At 37.7% G+C, this 22237-nt stretch overlaps 1 protein-coding gene and 1 long non-coding RNA gene across 9 annotated transcripts in view; one reads left to right on the forward strand and one right to left on the reverse strand.

The window, feature by feature from the left end:
• Positions 1 to 22237, reverse strand: part of jvl (javelin-like) — a 173300-nt gene that overhangs the window by 35168 nt on the left and 115895 nt on the right. For all 8 annotated transcript variants that reach the window (XR_012464064.1, XR_012464066.1, XM_074169211.1 and 5 more), the window contains exons 2-5: positions 13100 to 13544; positions 11378 to 11746; positions 9976 to 10271; positions 5329 to 5427 (exon numbers count right to left, since the gene is read on the reverse strand). Coding sequence is in view for 6 of the 8 variants with exons in the window: in XM_074169211.1 (XP_074025312.1) it covers positions 5329 to 5427; positions 9976 to 10271; positions 11378 to 11746; positions 13100 to 13544 (1209 nt within the window). In the remaining 2 variants the exon portion in view is untranslated. The remainder of the gene's footprint in view (positions 1 to 5328; positions 5428 to 9975; positions 10272 to 11377; positions 11747 to 13099; positions 13545 to 22237) is intronic.
• LOC141479922 (uncharacterized) lies at positions 11679 to 14335 on the forward strand. The gene is made up of 2 exons (XR_012464067.1): positions 11679 to 11764; positions 11821 to 14335. It is a non-coding gene; the product is annotated as an uncharacterized lncRNA (long non-coding RNA).

The raw sequence follows: 22237 nt of genomic DNA on the forward strand, positions 1-22237 counted from the left end.
CGCTGGCATTTTTCCCATTCCCCACTTAATCGGTAGGCTTAGTGATCTGGAGTAAACTCCACATCCTGAGCCTTCTTCAATGATGATATAAAACCGGAGACAAATTCCAACATCGTAGTTTCTGAGTTGAGCAAAACTCCAGCACTTTGACGGTTACTTATTATTATTATTATTACATATAAATAAAGGCTGTAAGACTTCACTTTGGTGTTCAGGTTAGATCGTTTGTACAGTTTTTTATTGTTTTCAGATTCTGCAATAGATTCTTCGAACTCGCGACGTGAAGATCGTATCGTTGAACCAAGTGTTTTGAGAAATTTCGATGAGCTTGGTAATCTTCTGTGGCTTATGATCTTTTGTATCTTTTCCAGAGTCTTTTTTTATGATGTATGAGTAACATTATTTAGGCATTGATCCATGGTTTGAGGGGATTTTTCCGGCATATTTTGTTGTGGGAGTTCTTGTCAGCAGAGGCAGTTACGGTCGAGTAGAATTTTTCCCAGAGAATATCAACGTCATCACATGCGTTAAACAGTTGTGTCCAAACGATGGTAGAAAGTTCCTTGGATAACTGATCAGAATCGATTATTTTGAAAACTTCGGTTTCGTACTTGTTTGGCGTATGAATGTTGAGCTGAACAGTTGCCTTTGATGAGGTATACCGCAGTAGTAGACGCAGTAGTAGACCACGGGCAAAAAACTCGTGGAATAGCTTACATTGAACACCCTTCCTGTCCCAAATACTGCCTTCTGTTTTTTCCTCTGTAGATCTGGTCTGCCACATTTTCAACATAGAGGATGTACTGTATACATTGTAGCTGCGGGTCAGTGTGTAGTGTCCGTCTCTCAGAACACAAGAAAAATTTTCGACTCGGACAAACCGACAAATCAGCAGTAGCCATAAAGAGGAAAATGCAACAAACATTAATAAAATATGGCTACCTGTCCTTGATTGTACATTAACAAGGTCATTTGATCCAATTGGTGATGATGTAAAACCGAAGATAAATTTCAACACTGATAATGTCTACCACAGTGGTAGACGAAATGCCAGGCATAAAAACTTGCAGAGAAAGGCTAAAAACTCGAAAAATAGCTTTGACACAGTTATGAGAGCCATGAGAGTTCACCCTCTTTGAACAATACCCACTGATACTAGGATAACTACATAGTCTACTAGGATACTATATAGTCACAAAAATACTTTATCGAAATACAAACAGAAATGCGCTGTATTATCGAATACTTTTGTTTTATTTCATTCTAAATACGATTTATTTTTCTCAAACATTACAAACATTGTGTTAACTATCAAGGGCGCCGCCAAAGGGGAGCATGGGAGCAGTTGCCCCCCCTAGAGATAATAATAATAATAATAATAAACGCCTTTTATTGTCATTCTAGGTCATAATTGGGTCATTCATAGACTGTTGGCGAAGTCTAGCTCAAAGCTATTCTACTCAACCAACAGAGGGACACAGCCCAAGAAAAGAAAAAAAAAAATATATATATATATATATATATATATATATATATATATATATATATATATATATATATTCTAACAAATTGTCTGGCAAGATGTAAATTATCAGACTAACATGAATTAAAATAAGATATAAATTATAACTTGTAAATTAAATTATGGGTGCATACATAGCTAGCTATAAAATCATGATAAATTGAAATGGAGTATGAGCTGTGAATGAAGTAGTTGAAGTAACTAATATGCCTGGTCGTATAAATATGCTTACTGCTTATCAAGTAAAAAATGCTTCAATTTATATTTGAACTTATTTATATTGAATAATTTGAATTCATCAGGCAGAGTACATTTGGATGGCATTGAAGATAAAACACCTTTGGAAATCGAGGAATCGAGGAATGAATTTATTGATCAATGCAGGTGGGTTAGGATCATTTAAAAGTTTGTGGGTAAAGGCACCCATGTGAAGCTGCCTTCTATTGTACATATTGAGCCAGTTGAATTCTACGAATTTATGTGAAATATGTTCATATTTTCCAATACCATAAATCAGTCTTGCGCAGCTATTTTGCACTTTTTGTATTCTATCCTTATCGACTTTTGTTAGACATGGTCCATAAAGAAAATCACAATAGTTAAAGTGACTCAGGACAAGTGATTCACACAACGTTCGCTTCATTTTGAAGCTAAGAATATGACGATTATGGTAAATAAGTTTCAGGGATGCGAAAGATTTTCCAATAAGATTTTTTATGTGCTGACAGAAACGCATGTCTGTATCTAATACTAAACCAAGATTTCTGGCTGAGTCACAGATTTCCAGTGGAGTATTATCAATTTGAAGATTAAAACTATTCTTCAAGAAGTTCATATTACTTTTACTACCGAAATATAATACTTTGGATTTTTTAGAGTTGAGTTTCAAGTTGTGTTCTTCTGATAATGTCTTGATTTTATTCAATTCATTGTTCATGATTTTTTCTGCAGTCTCGAAATTTTCAGTATGAAAACTGAGATGAAGCTGTGTATCATCTGCAAAAGCTTGAACTTTACAAAGTTCTATTCCATTTAAAATATCTGCAGTATATATAATGAAAAGTAATGGGCCCAGTATAGACCCCTGCGGGACACCTGAAAGAATATCAAGTTTGGATGAGTACGAATCATTGACTAATATTCTCTGAGAACGTCTGAGAAAATAATTTAGCTATCCGCAAAGCGACCAAAGTGCGAGCAATTGATTTCCTTACCTAAGGGCGTCGCATAACATTCTTTTTCCCTTGCGTTGAGCAAGGGAAAAATAATGCAAGTACCGTTCAGTGGATATTCAAAATGAAATTATTGGTATTTGTGGAAGCGTTATTAAGGCTGATATTATGAAAAAAGTGAAAGAAGCAGCAGCATATAGTGTGCTAGCAGACGAAACAGCTGATATTTCTGGCACTGAACAACTATCGATTGGGATGCTATATTTTGATGAAGAAACACAGGAAGTCCAAGAAATGTTTGTCGGATTCATTGAGCTAAAAGATTTGGATGCGAAATCGATTGCACATAGCATAGATGAGTTTTTGACAAAAGAAGATCTGAATATAAATAAATGCGTTGGTTTTGGTTTTGATGGTTGTTAAACGATGTCAGGAAAAGACGGAAAAGTATACTAAACCTTTTTACTTTCATTGCTCGTCCCACAAACTGAATCTAGTTATCAATGATCTAAATTCACTTCCTGAAATTAGAAATGTTATGGGAACTACCAAAGACACTTTAAACTTTTTTTGGGAATCAGTTTTGAGGAGGAAGTTGATACCTAATATTTCCAGACTTTGTGAGAAAAGATGGAGTGAGAAACACAAAACCATCAGAGTTTTTAAAGAAAATCTTCCCAATAATTCTGGAAGCCTTACAAACATTATCTTCCAACTGCATGCGGCTACTTCCAGAATTTCTTTCATTCTCGGGATTACGTTGGTAGCCAAATACTCGGCTTTATGGAACCCGTTGTCAACGTACTCCAATCTGTAGCTTTGGACGTGGTCAAAGCCTTGGAACACGTTAGAAGGATTTTAATTTTGATCAAAAACTACCGTGAAAATCCGGAAAAAGTGACAGATAAAATTATAAAGGAAGCTACTACTGTTGCGGAGAAAGTCGGACTGGAGGAAGATATTACATCAATGCTGCGTATTACGGGGAAACAACGCCATAGAAGCAATCATCCAGCAGAAAGCCCTTCAGAATACTGGAAGAGGTCTTTAGTAATACCATACTTGGATTCAATTATCACCTCCCTCGAAGTACGTTTTGCTAAAGTTGTTGGAAGTTTTGCTAAAGTGGTTGAAAGTTTTGTTGAAATAAATAATTATTACTGTGTTTAAAAGTTTGATTCAGTTATTGTGCTGTCAAGGGCTTGTGAAGTTTTATACATTGATATAAGAACCGTTCTTATTACAATCGTCATCGAGGCAAGGACTTTTAAAATGTAACACTTCATGCTTTCGACTGTACCACGCGTTCATATTTTTTATCCACCATAATATTGCCCCATTGCTCCCCCTTAGTCATAAGCTGGCGACGCCCTTGTTAACTATGAAAAATAACTTTGGAGCTGATTCAATTCTCTTCTGGTTGCAAAGTTACGACTCATCATTTTTCCTAGTCTCAATTCCATACACCAGTAACTCTGCAACCGGTAATCCAAATTCAAAACAGTAAAGGTCGTTTATAGAGGATTGAAATACCATTCGAATTGAGGATGAGGAGACCTCTCTTTCTTCAAAAAAAAAGTTGATGGCTCTCTTCGAAGATTGATGTCACTCCACTGCCTATCTCATAAAGAAGTATTTGCCCTCCTGACTCCCTTTCAGAAGTTGAAAAGGAAAAACTTATTACGTTCCCTCTGTGGAAATTTTCGCCAGAATAGTCAGATTTACCACAGACTTTTTCGAACAGTATAAAGTATTATAGTTTCCCGAGCTTAAGTTATCTTGCCTACATTTACGTCAACCTTTGATACCTTCAGGCGACAGGCTACATGTAAACACTTCATCTCGAAACGAAAACGATGCTAAATTACGATTTCCGCATTGAGCATGTCACGTTTTTCTTTCGGTTAGATTGCGGCTCGATATACGGGCCGGAGAATAACTGCCTTCGGGCATTATCACATATAAAGCAAGTGGAATGCCAGTGAATCACTTGTTAATTTCGGGTGATGATTGAAAAAGCCGCACGATAATTTCAATTTTCGAGGCACTCTCGAGTCGCGTCCTCAAATAGGTGGAAGAATTCGGAGTGGGCGACATCTAGGTATGATAATTTGAACATCAAACTCGAGGAAACAATTGATGAGTGCCAGAAGGTATCACAGCCACGAATTGAAATATTCATTGTTACATTTATCAGTTGGAATGTTCTTTTACATTAATGGAAAAAATAGCTCGTGTTTATAGTTTCATGAACTACATCTTATGATTTTATCTCCACAAACTTTATTTTTAAAAACTATCACATGTTTACCTAACACAATAGCTTTTTTATAGTAAATAACGTACTTGTTTATAGGTTTGTTACGTGTTTATAGGTTTTATGTTCCCCTTCAGTAAATAACGTGGCGGTGAAAAATGTTCACCAGGAACTTCGCTGAAAGCAATGTTGAGACTTCAAAGATGATTTAATTCAAGAACGTAAAATAAAAAAATGTCTTTTGCGACATAAGCGACATAAGCTTCAAAACTGTTGATTTTGCCGTTGTCAATTTGAGTTGACTAATTGTTATTGTCAAGTATGATGATTATTCAACGAGACACACATTTACAAAATATCAAGGATTATTGACGTACCTGAAATCGCAAATCCTCATTTTCCTCCTTAAACTTGTCGAGCTTGTCCCTGAGTTCGACTTCCAAACTGATAGCAGAATCGAGCTGTTCTTGAAAAACCTGAAACAAAAGGATAGAGTTTCATACTTCATTCGATTGTGGTACTGTAACATTATTCCTAAAGAGCAATTGTTATTCACGAACTGTTCGAAATAATAATGACCAAAAATCTAACAATCACTATATTTGTGTTTCTGGTAATAACCATAATCCTAAAATTTTTTATTTTTTGTGATGCACGTAGGTAAATTGATTCAATTTTTTTATGCGGGTACGATGCGTCATCAAAGAGAAAATTTAAAAAATCAGACTTGCTCCTAGAGGAACGAAGATTACAAAAAAATGTTATCTGAAGAAAAACCAGTGGCGTATCAGATTTGCTCAAAAAGGAGTGAGGATTTCAAAAAAGATATTCACTTTAAGAAAAGGCATTAAAGTATGCAGTGGCGGTGCAAGAGCTAAATTTAATGTGAGCAAGGTTCATTTCGCGAGACCCTCTGGTGGTGCAAGAAGGGTTTATAAAATTTGAAAAAATACTTGAAGTTAAACATTTTTTTAATCATTACGAGATCTTTACCAAAATTTTTACTCACGTACTATTTTGGAACATCAAACAACAATATTAAGAGTTAAAAAAACGACTCAAAAGTAATGAAAAAACATTATTTTTGGGTCACTGACACTGAGGTTAATTACTCATTGAGACCTTTAAAATGAGCTCAAATACGCCGCGCAGTTAGTCCTTTGCAAACTGTTCTGGTTGCAGCATCAAGTTAAAGTAAAGTACAAACAAATATCGAATTTTCATCTAGATCAATCAAGTGGATGTATTGTTAACCATAATTGAATGCATAATAGACATAATTTTTAGTCATATAATGTTTTGTAAGGAAATCTATAAAAAATTTTGATATCAAAATTTCAAAAAGTATAATAAATACTTCTTGATAAATAAAATAAACATACGCACTATGATTTTTCTTTACGACACAATTCAAATTTCAACTAATTAAACACATGTTATATATGAAACTATATTAACACTATTATTTGTCCTCACATCAAATACTGTAGATACTGTAATATAGGAACATGAAGCGAGACCGCGTCTGCATACGATTCTTTGATTGGCTTTCTAGTAATGAGAAGTCCCGAGGTCTCTGACCGGGGATTCCCCACGATTGCAGTTTGACGCCAAGTAATGTCAGACTAAATAAAAACGAATCATCAGAAACGACAAAAATGAGAATTTTTTGATTATTTAATTAAAAAATTTGGTTTGGAAGACAACGATTCGAGCGAAACTGATACACAGTACGTCGAACCAAGCCGATTCTGTGAGACCAGCCAATGAGAGCGCGGTATAGTTTGGTGTTGCGCAGTATGACTTGGTTTGGCGTACTATGTATAAGTTTCGCTTGAATCGTTATTTCTCACCCACAATAACGCTGCTCGATTCTCAACCATACGCGTGACTTCGAAAGGAACCAAAAATGCAACGATGAACCTTAGCCATTTCCCATGCAAATCTCCATAAGAAAGGAGCCACAACCGGCCTAGCATATATACTAATCTGTTAAGTCTTCCTATCGAGGGGTGTCGTTTTTGGCAATTTGCTCGGTAGGAGCCAAGAGCATCCAACGGCGCTTGACTGTCCAAGAATATTTTTATTAACTTGTATACGAGGTTGGATTTTTCCAATCTCCCGGCAAACAATTCAATAGCGTAAATTTCCGCTTGAACCACAGTGGCACAGGTTCCTAGGCAGGTTGATATCTCTGTCCTAGGTCTGCGACTGAAAACACCTACACCAGAACCGGAAGGTGTTTTTGATTCATCTGTGAACCAACTATCTGCTCTTAACATTTCCTTCTCTCGCAGGATCCAGACCTCTCATGAGAATTCTCTAATGTATTGATTATAGAAAAATCATGGCGTATACTTTTCGATGTTTCATATTTGAAAAAAAAATATTTCCGACTCTGATGCAATGCTCACATGGACACTAGCAGAATATATCTTTTGAAGCAAAGAAATACTATCACCAGCATATTTAAAAATGAAAAGTATTTTTTTAACATTGGTACTCAATAATTCAGATATTGATACCTTCACGACATATGTTTATATGAAGTTTTTTCTCAAAATGCAACCAAAATCAACCTCAAATATGTTATTGGGAAACTCCCTGTAATTTTCACGCTCCGATTTTTCTAGCCACAAATATTCTTGTTTGAAATTATAAAAAAAATCATCAGAGGTCGATGTACATACTGTTGAGAATGAATAAAAAATGACTAATGAACACATAAAAATTCCTGTAATTCGTGACGAATAGATCTAATTAGCATCTGTACGACTTCGATCAATTAAAACAAGACTCGTATTTTAATCCACGTGCGAGTATCGACAAACAGAACTGCCGACTAAAGAAACCAATGAAATTCTTGTATGGATGATAAATGCACGTGTACAAACGCGAGTCGGAAGTATGGCTTTCCATGTCACTTGTTCTCTAGTCGGCGGGATTATGAGTCAGCTTTGAAGAAAACAATGAAGCTAAGTATATAAACCACGCCCAAAGTTTTGGCAAGATCTCGGACAAAGTTTTCTATTTATTGAAAACACTAGCATAGGGTTTTCCAACAGGGATTTCTTCGCTAGAGATTATAAACACACAGAAGGATGCAAAGCCTCTTGAGTACAAAACTTGAGTCAAAATCTGGGAAAAGTCATTATATCTACTGATTATTTATTAGTTATTGTTTGTTACCAGCAAATGTCAATTGAAATATGTACCAATTGGATCAACAAGTATAAGGTCTTCTCCGTGGGTTGGGCTACTTATCGGGGGCGTCCCCACGTGGCGGGTGGGGGAACAGCTAGGGGACTGGATGCCCTGTCCGGGAAGCCAAAGTGGCCTTACGGACGGGGTTGCCGAACTCCTGGTCAGTGGCAGAAATAAGTAGGGTGAGGGGATCTATATTAAAGTAGTTCTTCGGTTCTTTTCTCGGACGGTTCCCTAATGAAGGTTCTACTGTGTTTGTTGCCAGGTACTTTTGTCCAGTACTCTGTGTGCTTCTTATTGGTCCATGTCCCAATGATTTTGGTACCCCCAGAGCTGGTTCGGGACCTATACCGGGTGTCAACGAATCTATTAGACAAGTCATAACTTCTAGACTATTAGGTGTATCAAAACGAGATTTGGTACAGATAAATGGTATGTGGAGAGGAGAGTTTTCACATATTTTTCACTTTCCGGTCACTTCCGGTTTCAGCGGAAATGGCTCCGGTTCTGAATTTTTAAATGGAACACCCTGTATATTGTAACATTTTTGGATTTCTGAGACAATTCTGGATCAGAAACTGACATTTCCGGAAGTTTTTCAGCCTACTTGATTTTTTCAGAGTCACTTTTAAAATTGCATCTAGGTGGCCATGATCGGACGTAAACTAATCTATGGACCTCAGGTGATATCAGAAAATTGCAATAGCGGAGTTTTAAGTGACTAGTGTGTTGAATATGAATGAGACAAGTTTACAAAATAACATTTTCGTGTCTAACTATTATTTTTCAAATGGCGACCATTTTTTGACAAGCACTTTCCGAAAAAAGGATTTTTTGACAAATCTAACGATACTAATTTATTTGCGATTGGATCAACAAATTTAACAAATTTAACTAATAATTTCAGCGATGCACTTAGATTTTTTGCAATAGTTCTCATTGCTCCCATCATTCTCAAACATGCAAGTCTTTGCACCTTGCCTAGTTTGTTGATAGCGGTCGACTGCTTCATCTTTGGCCCCCAGACCAGAGATGCGTACGTTAACATGGGTTTAACCACCATCGTGTATAGCTAATATATCATGTCTGGTTTTAGCCCCCATGTTTGGGGGCGTCTGGCGAGCATCAGTGCTACCTCCGCTTTCCTCTTTATCCTGTAGAGGTGTTGGTTCCATGTCAGTTTGGAATCTAGAATTACTCCTAGATATTTAACCTCTTTCAACACTTGTATTTCTTCACCTCGAAGTTTTAAAGACCCTCCGTTTTAGCCCTCTTGATGAATGCTACTATGGTCGATTTGGATGGGCTTATGTTGAGGCCTTCTTCTTCGGTCCATCTTGTTATAATGTTCAGGCCTTGTTGCATGTATCCCTTCACTACATTATTGTATTTACCCTGGACTAAGATGACTAAGTCGTCTGCATAGCTCAGTGCTTTATACCCATTATGGTCCAAGAGACATAGTAGCTCGTCCATTACGAGGTTCCATAACAGAGAGGATACAACCCCCCTGAGGACAGCCCCTTGCTACCCATGCCACGACTGTTTCCCCCATAATGGTTGTATATACCAGTCTTCCCCTAAGCATGCAGTCTATCCACCTACAGCTTGTCTTGCTTGCAAAATATGGAACATCATTCCAATACTACTTGAATAAATACGTTGTGGAAAACAACGGTCGAGGAGAGGCGAAATGGATCTGTATTGCAGAAGAGCAGTTTGAAAAATATAGGATACTACTCACCCAAAGAAACGGTCACATATTCAACGGTTTTTTTCAACAGTTACAAAAAAAAATGTATCATTCCATAATATCTCACCTGATTCTGCACAGTAGACGACAGCAGATGTTTCTGCAACACCAGAGGATCGTGCTCTTTCAGTATCGCGGATATCTTCTTACTGTCCGCTACGGTCGAAACTTTTGGCAACTTATCGCCTAAGACACTGTCGAGTTCACTAACGACACTTTTCCGGTTAGTTATTTGACTGGAGGAAGAAGACGACGAGTCTCTTCTCTCCCCGACCGAAAATCTGTTTATTTTCTCACTGTCCGTAGAGCCGCTTTTGGTCACGAACTGGAGGTGCAAGTCGTGGATCCTGGAATTCACTTCACCTGAAAAGAAAGAGGTGGAATGTCAAAGAATGACAAAAGATAGATGCTATAGATGTGAAAAAAATATAACCGATTCTCGAGAGAATAAATCCAGCTTACTCATAAAAAAAGTATAATAATTTCGATAAGTTGATCTCAAAAAATTGGCACGGATAGCATTGTCATACTGTCCATCTCCATATATCTTCGAAAACAAAAATTAGAATGGAAACTGTATTGAATAGAAAATATATATTCAACAATTGGATCCATGAACAGCAACACCAGCCCAACAACTACAAACACCATATGAATTGTTGATGTCAAACCTTCATACAAAACAAAAAAACCATCAGGATATCAACTCACATATACAGAACTTGACAACACAGAAAGAAAAAAAGGCTTACATTTATAACATATCTTGTTCTTGTGGTGGAAAGTATATTAGTGTGACGCCAAGGCACAAAAATAGACATTCAACAGGATACAAATTCTGAGAATAAAAATAAAATTATCGCCATAGCCCAATGCACAAACTCAAAGAGTCAGCATACATTCTTATATCTGGTGAGAACTGCGTATCCAACAGTTCCTAAGATGAAGATCGTAATTAGCGCCCCATCTCAAAATGAGATGTAGGAAGTGGCATGATGGCAACAAACTGATATCACAGAACACCTTGTACTACATCCAAATGTTCAGTTAGTCAATCAACTTTGACACATGACACATTTCATAATCTCTTTGACATTTGTCAAAGAAATTTAAAAAAGAAGCAGTTTGCGAGAAAACTGCGACATAGCTAATTCAAAATCCTGACGAACAAATGAAGAAGGTCTCCGAAACGTCTACCTCAAACCCTCTAAAATAACTTATCAATAACTTACTGGGGTGAACTGGAAGTCTGCATTTTCCACACCTATCCCCATAAAATACGATAAAAAACCTTCGTTTTCACCTAGCTTGGATAAATCTTAGCAAAACTCAATGAAACTATTGGTAGGAAAGCAATTGGTCTTTCAATAAGAATTGAATTTTTACAACCAAGAACAATTTTTCAACATCCATTGCAAGACTACCCAAAGAACGCAACAAAAAAATCCAATAAAAAACTGAATCCTTACCTCTTTGCGTCACAACCGCTTTCAGCTGCTCCTCCAGATCCTGCTTGGCGCTGAGCAGCGACTCCAAGTCCTCTTGCAGCCTGGAGGTGTGCACTCTCCCCGCCAAAACTTCCGCCTCCATCTCGGCCAGCCTGTCCAAAAGTTGGTCGCGCTCTTGGCGCAGCTGCCTGGCGTCATCCGGAGAAGAGTGGAAGAGAGCACGCTGGAACGTTCCATCATTTTCTTTGTGAAAAGCACCGTCTCTCTCGCCCTGTTGGCGGATGGTGCCTTGGAGCGCCTCGGCCTCGTGTTTGAGTCGACTGCCTTTGCGGTGGATGATGTCCAAAAGGTTCCAGAGTTCGTCTTCGACTTCGTCCGTGTCCGCAGCGCCTGGAGAACAAAAAGAAAGTAATACATAAACAGGTGGAAAGTGATAGTTGTTGCAGATGTCTTGTTATTTTTAGAAGCTTATGGTAAAAAGAACGGAAGATGAAGAAGTACAGTTGAAACGGCAAAAACAGAAATTGGAGTAAGTAGATGGATGAACGTTTAAGAAGGAGCAATTGCTTCAAAAATAGAAGAGCTTAGCACCAAAAGGGCCAAGATGGAGTATCTAGGTCCTCTACAGGTCATCTCTCCAAGATGAAGAGATACAATTGTCGAGGAAAGTTGAACTTTTTGAAGTGACCATATACCTTAGGCTGGCTTGGCATCAATATTTATACAAAGGCGGCGATAAAGGCGGACCTAAGCAGCACTGATGCTGGCCCGACGTAATTATGGAAAAACGTAGAAGAGCATGATGTACAAACCCATTATAACGGATGCTTCTTTGGCTTGGTGGTCAAAGATGAAACGAACTGACGCTATTAACAAACATACAAAGACTTGCTTGTTTGGGAATGGAGAGAGTAATGGAAACCACAACACAACACCTTTGAATTTAGCCCCTTCACATCCAGAATTAACATTCTTTCAGACAGCCAGGAAGCAGTGATGAATCCAGGAGCTACATCAAGGCTAGTCTAGAAATGCCGTAAAGAACTGAAGAAACTGTTGGATGGGAATATATTGACCCTATATATGTTGCCTAAACACTGATGAATCGCAAGTAACGAAAAATTGATGAGTGTGTCCGACACAAATCATCAACGCTGGGTATTGGCTCTGATCCAGTTGTGAGGGTACCAAAATCTATGGAATATGATGAAATGTGTTAATAAAAATTGACTTCTGGAAAAATACACTTGAGAACAGAGGAAAACAATTATAAAGTGATCTTGGGAAAAATAACTGAGAAATTGCTCCACATATGAGAATCGGGTCATAATACAGGTCTACCTCGTTATCATTGTCAATTTTGAGAACAGATGAACAATAGCTTCATAACGAAGACTTCAGCTGAAATGCCACAAGAACAGACATAGGCAGCTCGTAATGTTTTACTGGATAACAAGGATGAGTAACTCAGGAACAATCCAGATTATCAAAAAGAATATGACAAACACCCAACAAATTTTAAGAAATAGTGAAGGATTATGATTAGACTCATTAGAATGCAGAGTTTTGGAGACTTGGGTAAGTCGGAGCTCTCGAATAGTAAACAAATAAATACGACAATGCCCTGCAGGAATTCAGATCCGATGTAAAGCGACTCATAAACAACAACAAATCTTGATATCCCGCAGATGTAATGGAGATGCGTCCACCAGATTTGGTACATTTCTGGTCCTTTGGACTCACCGGTAGCGGTAGACGACGGAGGTGGCACCGTTGAGCTCGCGCTGTGCGTCTCCTTGCTCGACGTCTCCGTACTGAATCCAGAGTCCTGCACCGCTATATCTCCCTTCTTGCTCCTCCCCTCGTCTTTACTGCCTATCTTCTTCCGCACTCTGATGCCGGGCGTCCAATCGCCTGGTCGTATCGAAACGGGTATATTTGAGTTAGGGTGGTGGTGATGGTGGTGGTGCGACGTCATCGTGGCTGGCGTCGAAGCCGCCAGCTTGGTGCGCAGGTTAGGGAACGTCTCCATGACGAGGTCGCGGAACTCGAGTAGAGCTCCCACCTCATGCTGGAGCTCTTGGAGGGCCACCAGCGACTTGGCTTGCTCGCTGATGAGGTAGTGGAAGGGCCCTGCTGGTTGGCGTAGCTGCAGGCAGTCCATGCCCGGTTCCACTGGGTCACCGTCCTGTAAAAAATGAAAAGGATTAGAAAGGATTGAAAAACAAGTATGCTTCATTAGAATGTACGTTTGACAAGTCCCTTTGACATTATTTGTATGTCCCTTTGACATACATTATTCGACTTCTGAGGGTTGTCGTCATGGAAACTGGATTGGAACATTACAATTACAATTATTTAAATATTAAGTTATTGAAGATATTAGAACAGAAGAATTAGAACGGACTTTTGAAAAACCAAAAGAAATGCTAATTTTGTTTAAACTCAGTCCACCCTGTACACCCATGGTCGCACTCATAAAGTCATTGGCCTGATACCAACGATTCATCAAGAATCATTTCCGTTGGCGTTTGTCTAAGAAACATTATGGAAAAAAATAGTAAAAGCGATATCTCAACAGCTGCCTTTACACTTCTTGTCATCCTCAATATTGTTGTGGGAGTTTCACAGTGGCGTACCTCTCAATACAGGAGATCGAACTAGATTATCGAAATTAATACCACAAGACCACAAAAACGTTATCGATACATTTCCATTTTTCGATGAAAACTTTGTTATTTAGCAATAATTTGAGAGCAATCACTATGATCAAATCACGAGTTCGTAGGACGAGGAGCAATTAGGTCTAGTGACTGGAATAATCATAATATTAGTGTCATAATCATACTATCAAATTAAACAGTGAATTCGACAAATGAAGTATGTTACATCTCCTTGATTTTACTACTACTCGTTTCGGTTTTTTATTTTCTTTTGGTAATTAAATAATCTAACGAATAAAGAAATATTAACCTCAAACACCTGTAGAATTATTTGTATAACTACAACACTGCTGCCCATCCAATTTCGAATCGCCCACGTGCCTATGTCGGATTTTGATGTATAATTACCCCATTTGGATTCGAGCATTTTCCATTTTAGTAGTTTCAGCGTTGTGCAAGTCTAAAACGATCATATGAAAAAGGTGATTATCCAGTGAAGAAAACATAAAAAAGACGAAATCGAATAGGTAGGTGTGGTAACTTCGGGTAAAAGCGTAAACTTGATTGAGTTGGCGTCGCAATTTTTTCAGATGCAATGTTACCGTTAATTACTATGCAAATTCTGATGAAAACACCAGATCACTATAATTTAGCAAATAATTATCGAGGAGCTGACGTATGAACTGCGATATTTCGAATTGACTAGCCAGAAATTAACATAGATCAGAGATATTCAATAGGTATATGTATAATTTGTTGATAGAGATATTATAATTGATACATTTTCAAACAGAAATCCCATTACAACAGAGAAAAACTCAAATTTACAAACGGATTTTCAGATTTTCACGGAATAATAAAAGAAGAAGGTTTATACAAATAATTTATTATTGTTTTGTGTCAAATGGTTGAAACATGACGGTATTATTTGTGAGAAGTCGAGGCAGTGCAAGGTCGTTGAACTCCACCATCATGTGGATAGAATGAAAGTCCAAAACAAAAATTGTAAATTATAATATGAAAAAAGAATGAAATTTGTTCATTGGTAGACACTTCTGAAGTAAAAAATTGTTTGTAACCTAACCTAATAGCAGAAGCGTTTCTAAATTCTATTGTCTTTCATATAATCAATAATCTATCTATGTGCATACAGTTTATTTTTGAACCCACTGGGAATAATAAAACACTTGCCAAGCTCAAGGTACATGGGCGCTCAAGTGTGGTTCAAGCATTACAGGCTCTCTGATGGACCAATTATAAGCAAAGTTGACCATATTCTTCCTACTTGGAACCAGAGACCTACTTGGAAAAAGTGACATATATCTTATTTTCAAGCCCACGGGAAATAATATAACACTTGCTAAGCTCAAGGTACATGGGCGCTCAAGTATGGTTCAAGGGTTACAGGTTTAAAGAATCTTAGCTATCTGATGAACCAATAATTTGCGAAGTTAACCATATTCTTCCTATTTGGAACCAGAGACCTACTTGGAAAAAGTGACATACAGCTTATTTTCAAGCCCACGGGAAATAATATAACACTTGCCAAGCTCAAGGTACATGGGCACTCAAGTATGATTCAAGGGTTACAGGTTTAAAGAATCTTGGCTATCTGATGAACCAATTTTTAGCAAAGTTAACCATATTCTTCCCACTTGGAACCAGAGACCTACTTGAAAAAAGTGACATACATCTTATTTTCAAGCCCACGGGAAATAATATAACACTTGCCAAGCTCAAAGTACATGGGCGCTCAAATGTGCTTCAAGGGTTACAGGTTTGGAGAATCTTAGCTATTCTATGAACCAATTATTAGCAAAGTTGACCATATTCTTCCTACTTGGAACCAGATACTTACTTGGAAAAAGTGACATACAGCTTATTTGTAAGTTCGCGCGAAATAATATAACACTTGCCAAGCTCAAGGTACATGGGTGCTCAAGTATGGTTCAAGGGTTACAGGTTTAGAGAATCTTAGCTATCTGATGAACCAATTATTTGCTAAGTTACCCATATTCTTCCTACTTGGAACCAGAGACCTACTTGGAAAAAGTGACATACAGCTTATTCTCAAGCCCACGGGAAATAATATAACACTTGCCAAGCTCAAGGTATATGGGCGCTCAAATGTGCTTCAACGGTTACAGGTTTGGAGAATCTTAGCTAGTCTATGAACCAATTATTAGCAAAGTTGACCATATTTTTCCTACTTGGAACCAGATACCTACTTGGAACCAGATATCTACTTGGGAAAGTGACATACTACTTATTTATAATATAACACTTGTCAAGCTCAAGGTACATGGACGCTCAAGTGTGGTTCAACGGTTACAGGTTTAGAGAATCTTGCCTATCTGATGAAGCAATTATTAGCAAAGTTAACCATATTCTTCCTACTTGGAACCAGAGACCTACTTGGAAAAAGTGACATACATCTTATTTTCAAGCCCACGGGAAATAATATAACACTTGCCAAGCTCAAGGTACATGAACGCTCAAGTGTGGTTCAACGGTTACAGGTTTAGAGAATCTTGGCTATCTGATGAACCAATTATTAGCAAAGTTAACCATATTCTTCCTACTTGGAACCAGAGACCTACTTGGAAAAAGTGACATACAGCTTATTTGTAAGTCCGCGCGAAATAATATAACACTTGCCAAGCTCAATGTACATGGGTGCTCAAGTGTGGTTCAAGAGTTACAGGTTTAGAGAATCTCGGCTATCTGATGAACCAATTATTAGCAAAGTTTACCATATTCTTCTTACTTGGAACCAGAGACATACTTGGAGAAAGTGACATACATCTTATTTTCAAGCCCACGGGAAATAATATAACACTTGCCAAGCTCAAGGTACATGGGCGCTCAAATGTGGTTCAACGGTTACAGGTTTTGAGAATCTTGGCTATCTGATGAATCACTTACAAGCAAATGGCTTTTTTATACTTCAATTACGTGTGGCATCAGTGTATTTTTTATCTACTCCGCTATATCAGGTCAATATCAAACTGTCAACTGGACGAATTTGAAGAAGACAAGAAGACATCTGCCATCCTAACGATAACACACGTCCAAAACTAGCACGAGGATGTTATTTTGTATACACTTAAAGCGGTTGTAACATTCCGCCCACAGTTTTCATCGGCGCAATGTCTGTTTTTAGCTAAAATTAGTCGCAAAGGTTGACGATCTATGAGCAATTACCCAACGTTCCTAACTACCGGTTCTTGAAATTTTATTAAGCCAATTTGCTGCGTTCAAGGCTGGCAATCTCATGAATTTTTACACATTACGGTAGGATAGCTAAAAATAAACATGGCCACTTGTTTGGTTACAGGATATAATTGATTTCAGAGTGCCAATAGTTGGAATCTCTTTAAACAACAAACGGGGAGAAAAAAAAAGCTATTATCAACACTTGCACAGAACAAAAATGATTTAGAGGCTTGTTCCCTGGGTTTTGATAATAAAATTAAAAAAAAATCCCTTTTTATCAAAGTATATACTCCTCTATGAGCAACCCTGAGATATTATAAAGCAGGCTACATACATACAATTTCAATTGACAGTTTGAACTTCTCAATTGAATTGTAAGAACTTGTCTACAGAAGTGAAAACTACAGAACACTACAGATATCTTTTCTATTTTACATTACGTTCTGAGAGGTTCAGTGCAGTTGATGATGTTGAAACATATAGTTAACTTTTCCTTTTGGTTACTTTTCTCAATATAACTGATTGTAGAACAAACCTGTAGTGTTCTACACTGCAGTTTTGAACTTCGCCTTTTGGATGTTATATTGTATTTCACCCAATAAAGACCATTATTATTATTATTATTATTATTATTTGAGTTTGACCGACACTGTGGCACACACACGAACAATTTTAACCAAGTCCGGGTTTTTTGGCCGTGGTCTGCAGGTTTTTATGTCTGAAGTTTCGTCTACTACGGCGGTAGACATAAAATGCGATGAGGTAACGGTTGAAGTGCTCCTGTTGTTCTCAAAGCAGAAAGAGTTGAGTTTCTGCCTTCGTTCCATAACTTTTTTTCACCAAGGAACATTACTGTTCTATTTTGAAAGAATATCATACTGTCTAGGTCGTCTGTCAAATCCCTGTTTCATTTCTAGCTAACTGTGGAACAATGTTCCTCGCAAATTGAGACAATAGCACCCTGTCTAGGTCTGCAGTCAAATTTCAATTTTATTTCTGGATAACTATGGGATAATATTACTTGGCACCAATAGTTTTCGCTACCAAATTCCTGTTTCATTTCTGGATAACAGTGGGACGAAATTCCTTGCAGGTTGGGACAATAACATTGTCTAGGCCCTTTGCCAAATTCCTGTTTCATTTCTGGATAACAGTTGGACAATATTCCTTGCATGTTGAGACAAATGCATCCTGTTTAGATCTGCTGAGAAATTTCGGTTTCATTTCTGGCTAATTCCTGTTTTATTTCTAGCTAACTGTGGAAAAATATTTCTTGTACTTTGAGATAATAGCATCCCGTCTAGGTCTGCTGCAAAGTTCTTATTATATTTCTGGCTAACTGTGGGACAATATTTCTTGCATGTCGAGACAATATTATCCTGTCTAGGTCTGCTGCCTACTTCCTGTTTTATTTCTAGCTACCTGTGGAAAAATATTCCTTGTGCTTTGAGATAATAGCATCTCCTCTAAGACTGCTGCCAAGTTCTTATTATATTTCTGGCTAACTGTGGGACAATATTTCTTGCATGTTGAGACGATATTATCCTGTCTAGGTCTGCTACCTAGTTCCTGTTTTATTTCTAGCTACCTGCGGAAAAATATTCTTTGTGCTTTGGGATAATAGCATCCCGTCTAGGTCTGCTGCAAAGTTCTTGTTATATTTCTGGCTAACCGTGGGACAATATTTCTTGCATGTTGAGACAATATCATCCTGTTTAGGTCTGCTGCCTAGTTCCTGTTTTAGTTCTAGCTAACTGTGGAAAACTATTCGTTGTACTTCGAGACAATAGCATCCCATCTATGTCTGTTGTCAAATTCTTGTTATATTTCTGGATAACTGTGAGACAATATTTCTTGCACGTTGAGACAATAATATTTCGTCTAGGTCCGTAGCCAAATTCCAGTTCAATTTCTGAATAAATGTCGGACAATATTCCTTGCACTTTGAGTCAATAGCATCCTGTCTAGGTCTACTGCCAACTCATAGTTTGTAGATCCTTCATCCATTTGGTTCGAGCCAAATTTGCTGATCTGCTTTATCTGTAGGTTTCAAGGGCCTTTGCTCCGAATACCTTTTATCATCACAGATATTCCATTTCTGAATAGAGTTATTTACAAAGGTAGTATCTAATTTTGAGTCTGACTAAATTTCCAGGCCTGTACAGGCCTAGTTTTTGCAATACGACGAATGAATGTAAAGAATACAATTGAAAAATAATCCACTTATCCCCTATCTCGATATAAAAAATCCTCCTTCCTAATTACCTGCTCATCTTAACGATGCTCAATCTTCCATTGTCTATTAATCAAGGATTACATCTATAGCATAATTACCCGCACCATTGTTCAACCATTCAACCCAGTTCTACGATATTGCATCCGCAGTACTTATTATCCACACTCGACGGTTTCTTATTATTATCATTTAATTGTATAACGAAATTTGTGGGCCATGTGTAACACTTGCGAGCTGGTTTCTTTTCCGCCTAACCCGAATTCAGTGGAGAATTATTAATTAAAATTATTAGAATAGCATTAATCACTATCCGGTTTCGAGACATGAACGTTCGAAGACCGTTCTTGGCTAGGGTCGAAACTTTCAAGTTGAATTCCCATCGCTTTATCTGACACGGATTGTGCAGAAGGTAATTAGTTTTTTTGCTGTAACCTCGTATATAATAATCCTTTTCTCAAGGACGGAGCGAAGCCACGCTGGATTTTATTTTTCACAGCAATTTAACAATAATTATGCACTGACCTTGGTTGGAGAGACCAAATAACCGAATGTCCTGCCACAATCCCGATGATGAATGATGAATTTCTTGATGAGTTGAACTGGAACTTTGTTACAGGTAAAAATCGGGTGCCACGTTATATTTGGCGTATTGGTGCAAAATCTACCTTTGCTCGACTATATTGAAAAAAAATATTGGGTTTCATAAACTTCAACTCACGATTTGATCTCCACAAACTTGTGAGTTGTAGTTTATGAAATTGCTAAAGATCTTCATCAAGTAATGGTCGAATCAATCAGAAAAAAAAAATTGTTTGTTCCTGTAGCTCCATACCTCAATAAATATCCATTCTAGTGCCTGATCGATACATAACTTTCTACTCTATACATTGACGCTGCTCATTTTTTCAAAATTTCCATTTTTGACCACTTTTCAGCTTTTTACTATATAATTGTAAGCGATTCTAGACCAATTCTTCTTTATGAATTCAAATTTCGGGTGCAAGCAACTCGAAAAATTAACCAGGCCAGCAGTAGCCGGCACAGATCAACAGAAGAGGTCCGATCCTGCTACATGACAACGCCTGTCAGCACGTTTCACAAATCACCGTCCAAAATGAGCTTCGAAGTTCTGCTGCATCCACCATACTCTCCAAACCTCTTGCCAACCGACTACTATCTTTTCAAGCACTTTGATAACTTTCTCACCGGTAGAACCTTTACCAATCAGGACCAGGCAAAACGGCCTTCCTCGACTACATCGAATCCCGAGTTAACAGTTTTTATGCTGACGGATCTGTGTTACGACTGATTCAAGTGGGGCTAATTTTGTATATGAGCTTTTGGATAGTAAGACGTCGAAGAACATTAATCAGGAATTCCAGGGCATCTTCATTGTAAGCAAGCTCTTCGCCATACAATCAGGAACATGTTTCTTATCTTCTGTGTGAGATAACGGATGATTTACTTATCATATAGAGGCAAAATGGTACCTCCTAGCTTGGTGATAACTATGGTGAAATGGCAACATTAGACATGTTTTCACCATGCATTACTTTATGGTGTCAGATCTGGTAAATAAGGGTGGTGTTCAAGAAATTAGAATTGTTTTCAAGGCCACATGTGACTTGTCTGCAACAAAAACCTTCGAGTAACTTATCGCGTTTTCTTTCTATGTTGTTTTTTCTCGTTGCTTAAAAGATTAGCATGGAAGCCGCCATATATTCATATCTATACTATAAATGCCTTCATCAATGAGACACTTTTTTTATGCCCTTTTTAAAACGTGTCTGTGCTAAGTTCTTGACTGTAGTTGGCAAGATATTTTATAGATTAACATCTAAGGAATTCTTAGAAGATTTCTGTAGATTGAATTTAGCAGGTCGTATAAGATTAGCACCACGTGTTTCATAGTTATGAAAGTGGGAGTTAGTTAAAAGAGTGCCCATAATTGTATGTACATCCAGCAGTGACTGAAAAATGAAAATCGACGAAAGAGTCATGATTCCCAATGGACGACATGTGTCCCGATATTCCGCTTTAGAAATTATCCTTATAGCTTTTTCTGTGTTACAAATATCTTTCCAGCAGAAGTAGAATTACCCCAAATACGTGCCCCGTAGCTAATAAGCGACTGGAAAAAGGCATAGTAGACAGCAAGAAGAGTGTCAATAGAAACAAATTCTCTCAATTGCCTCAACAAAAACATATATTTGGAAGAGAGCCACACCTCTAACCCCATATTCATTCATTTTATGAAATAGTAAGTGGTTAGAGACACAGTCGAATGCCTTACTCAAGTCACACAGAGTTACAGCGCTATGCTGACCATTCTCAAAGCCGTCAACACTGTTTCTCACTACACGAACAACTACTTGTACAGTAGAGCAAGACTTACGGAACCCATACTGATCAGGATTCAAGAGATTGTTATTTTCAAAATAGAAATATAATCTGTTTTTGATTAACATTTCAAAAAGTTTACCAAATATCGGTACAATAGAGATGGGTTGATGATTTTCAATTATGTTCTTGTCACCATTTTTAAAAACTGGAATGACCTTACTGATTTTTAATTTATCTGGGGACCGAATTAGGTTTTTAGAGTTCGGTAGAACGGATGTAAGCCACAATAAACCCTTGCGGGTTGCGATAGAGACCAAATTGTACCCAAGTTTAATTCACAATAACAGCACAGTTTGCGAAATGTACATCTTTTTAAAACTGAGCACAACTGATTTGACAGTAATGGCAATATTTTGTTTGTCG

Source organism: Leptinotarsa decemlineata, unplaced genomic scaffold (genome assembly GCF_025532065.1).
Source record: "Leptinotarsa decemlineata unplaced genomic scaffold, Ldec_3_MD MMD2_P_RNA_scaffold_5, whole genome shotgun sequence".
In the NCBI taxonomy this organism is placed as follows: domain Eukaryota; kingdom Metazoa; phylum Arthropoda; class Insecta; order Coleoptera; family Chrysomelidae; genus Leptinotarsa; species Leptinotarsa decemlineata.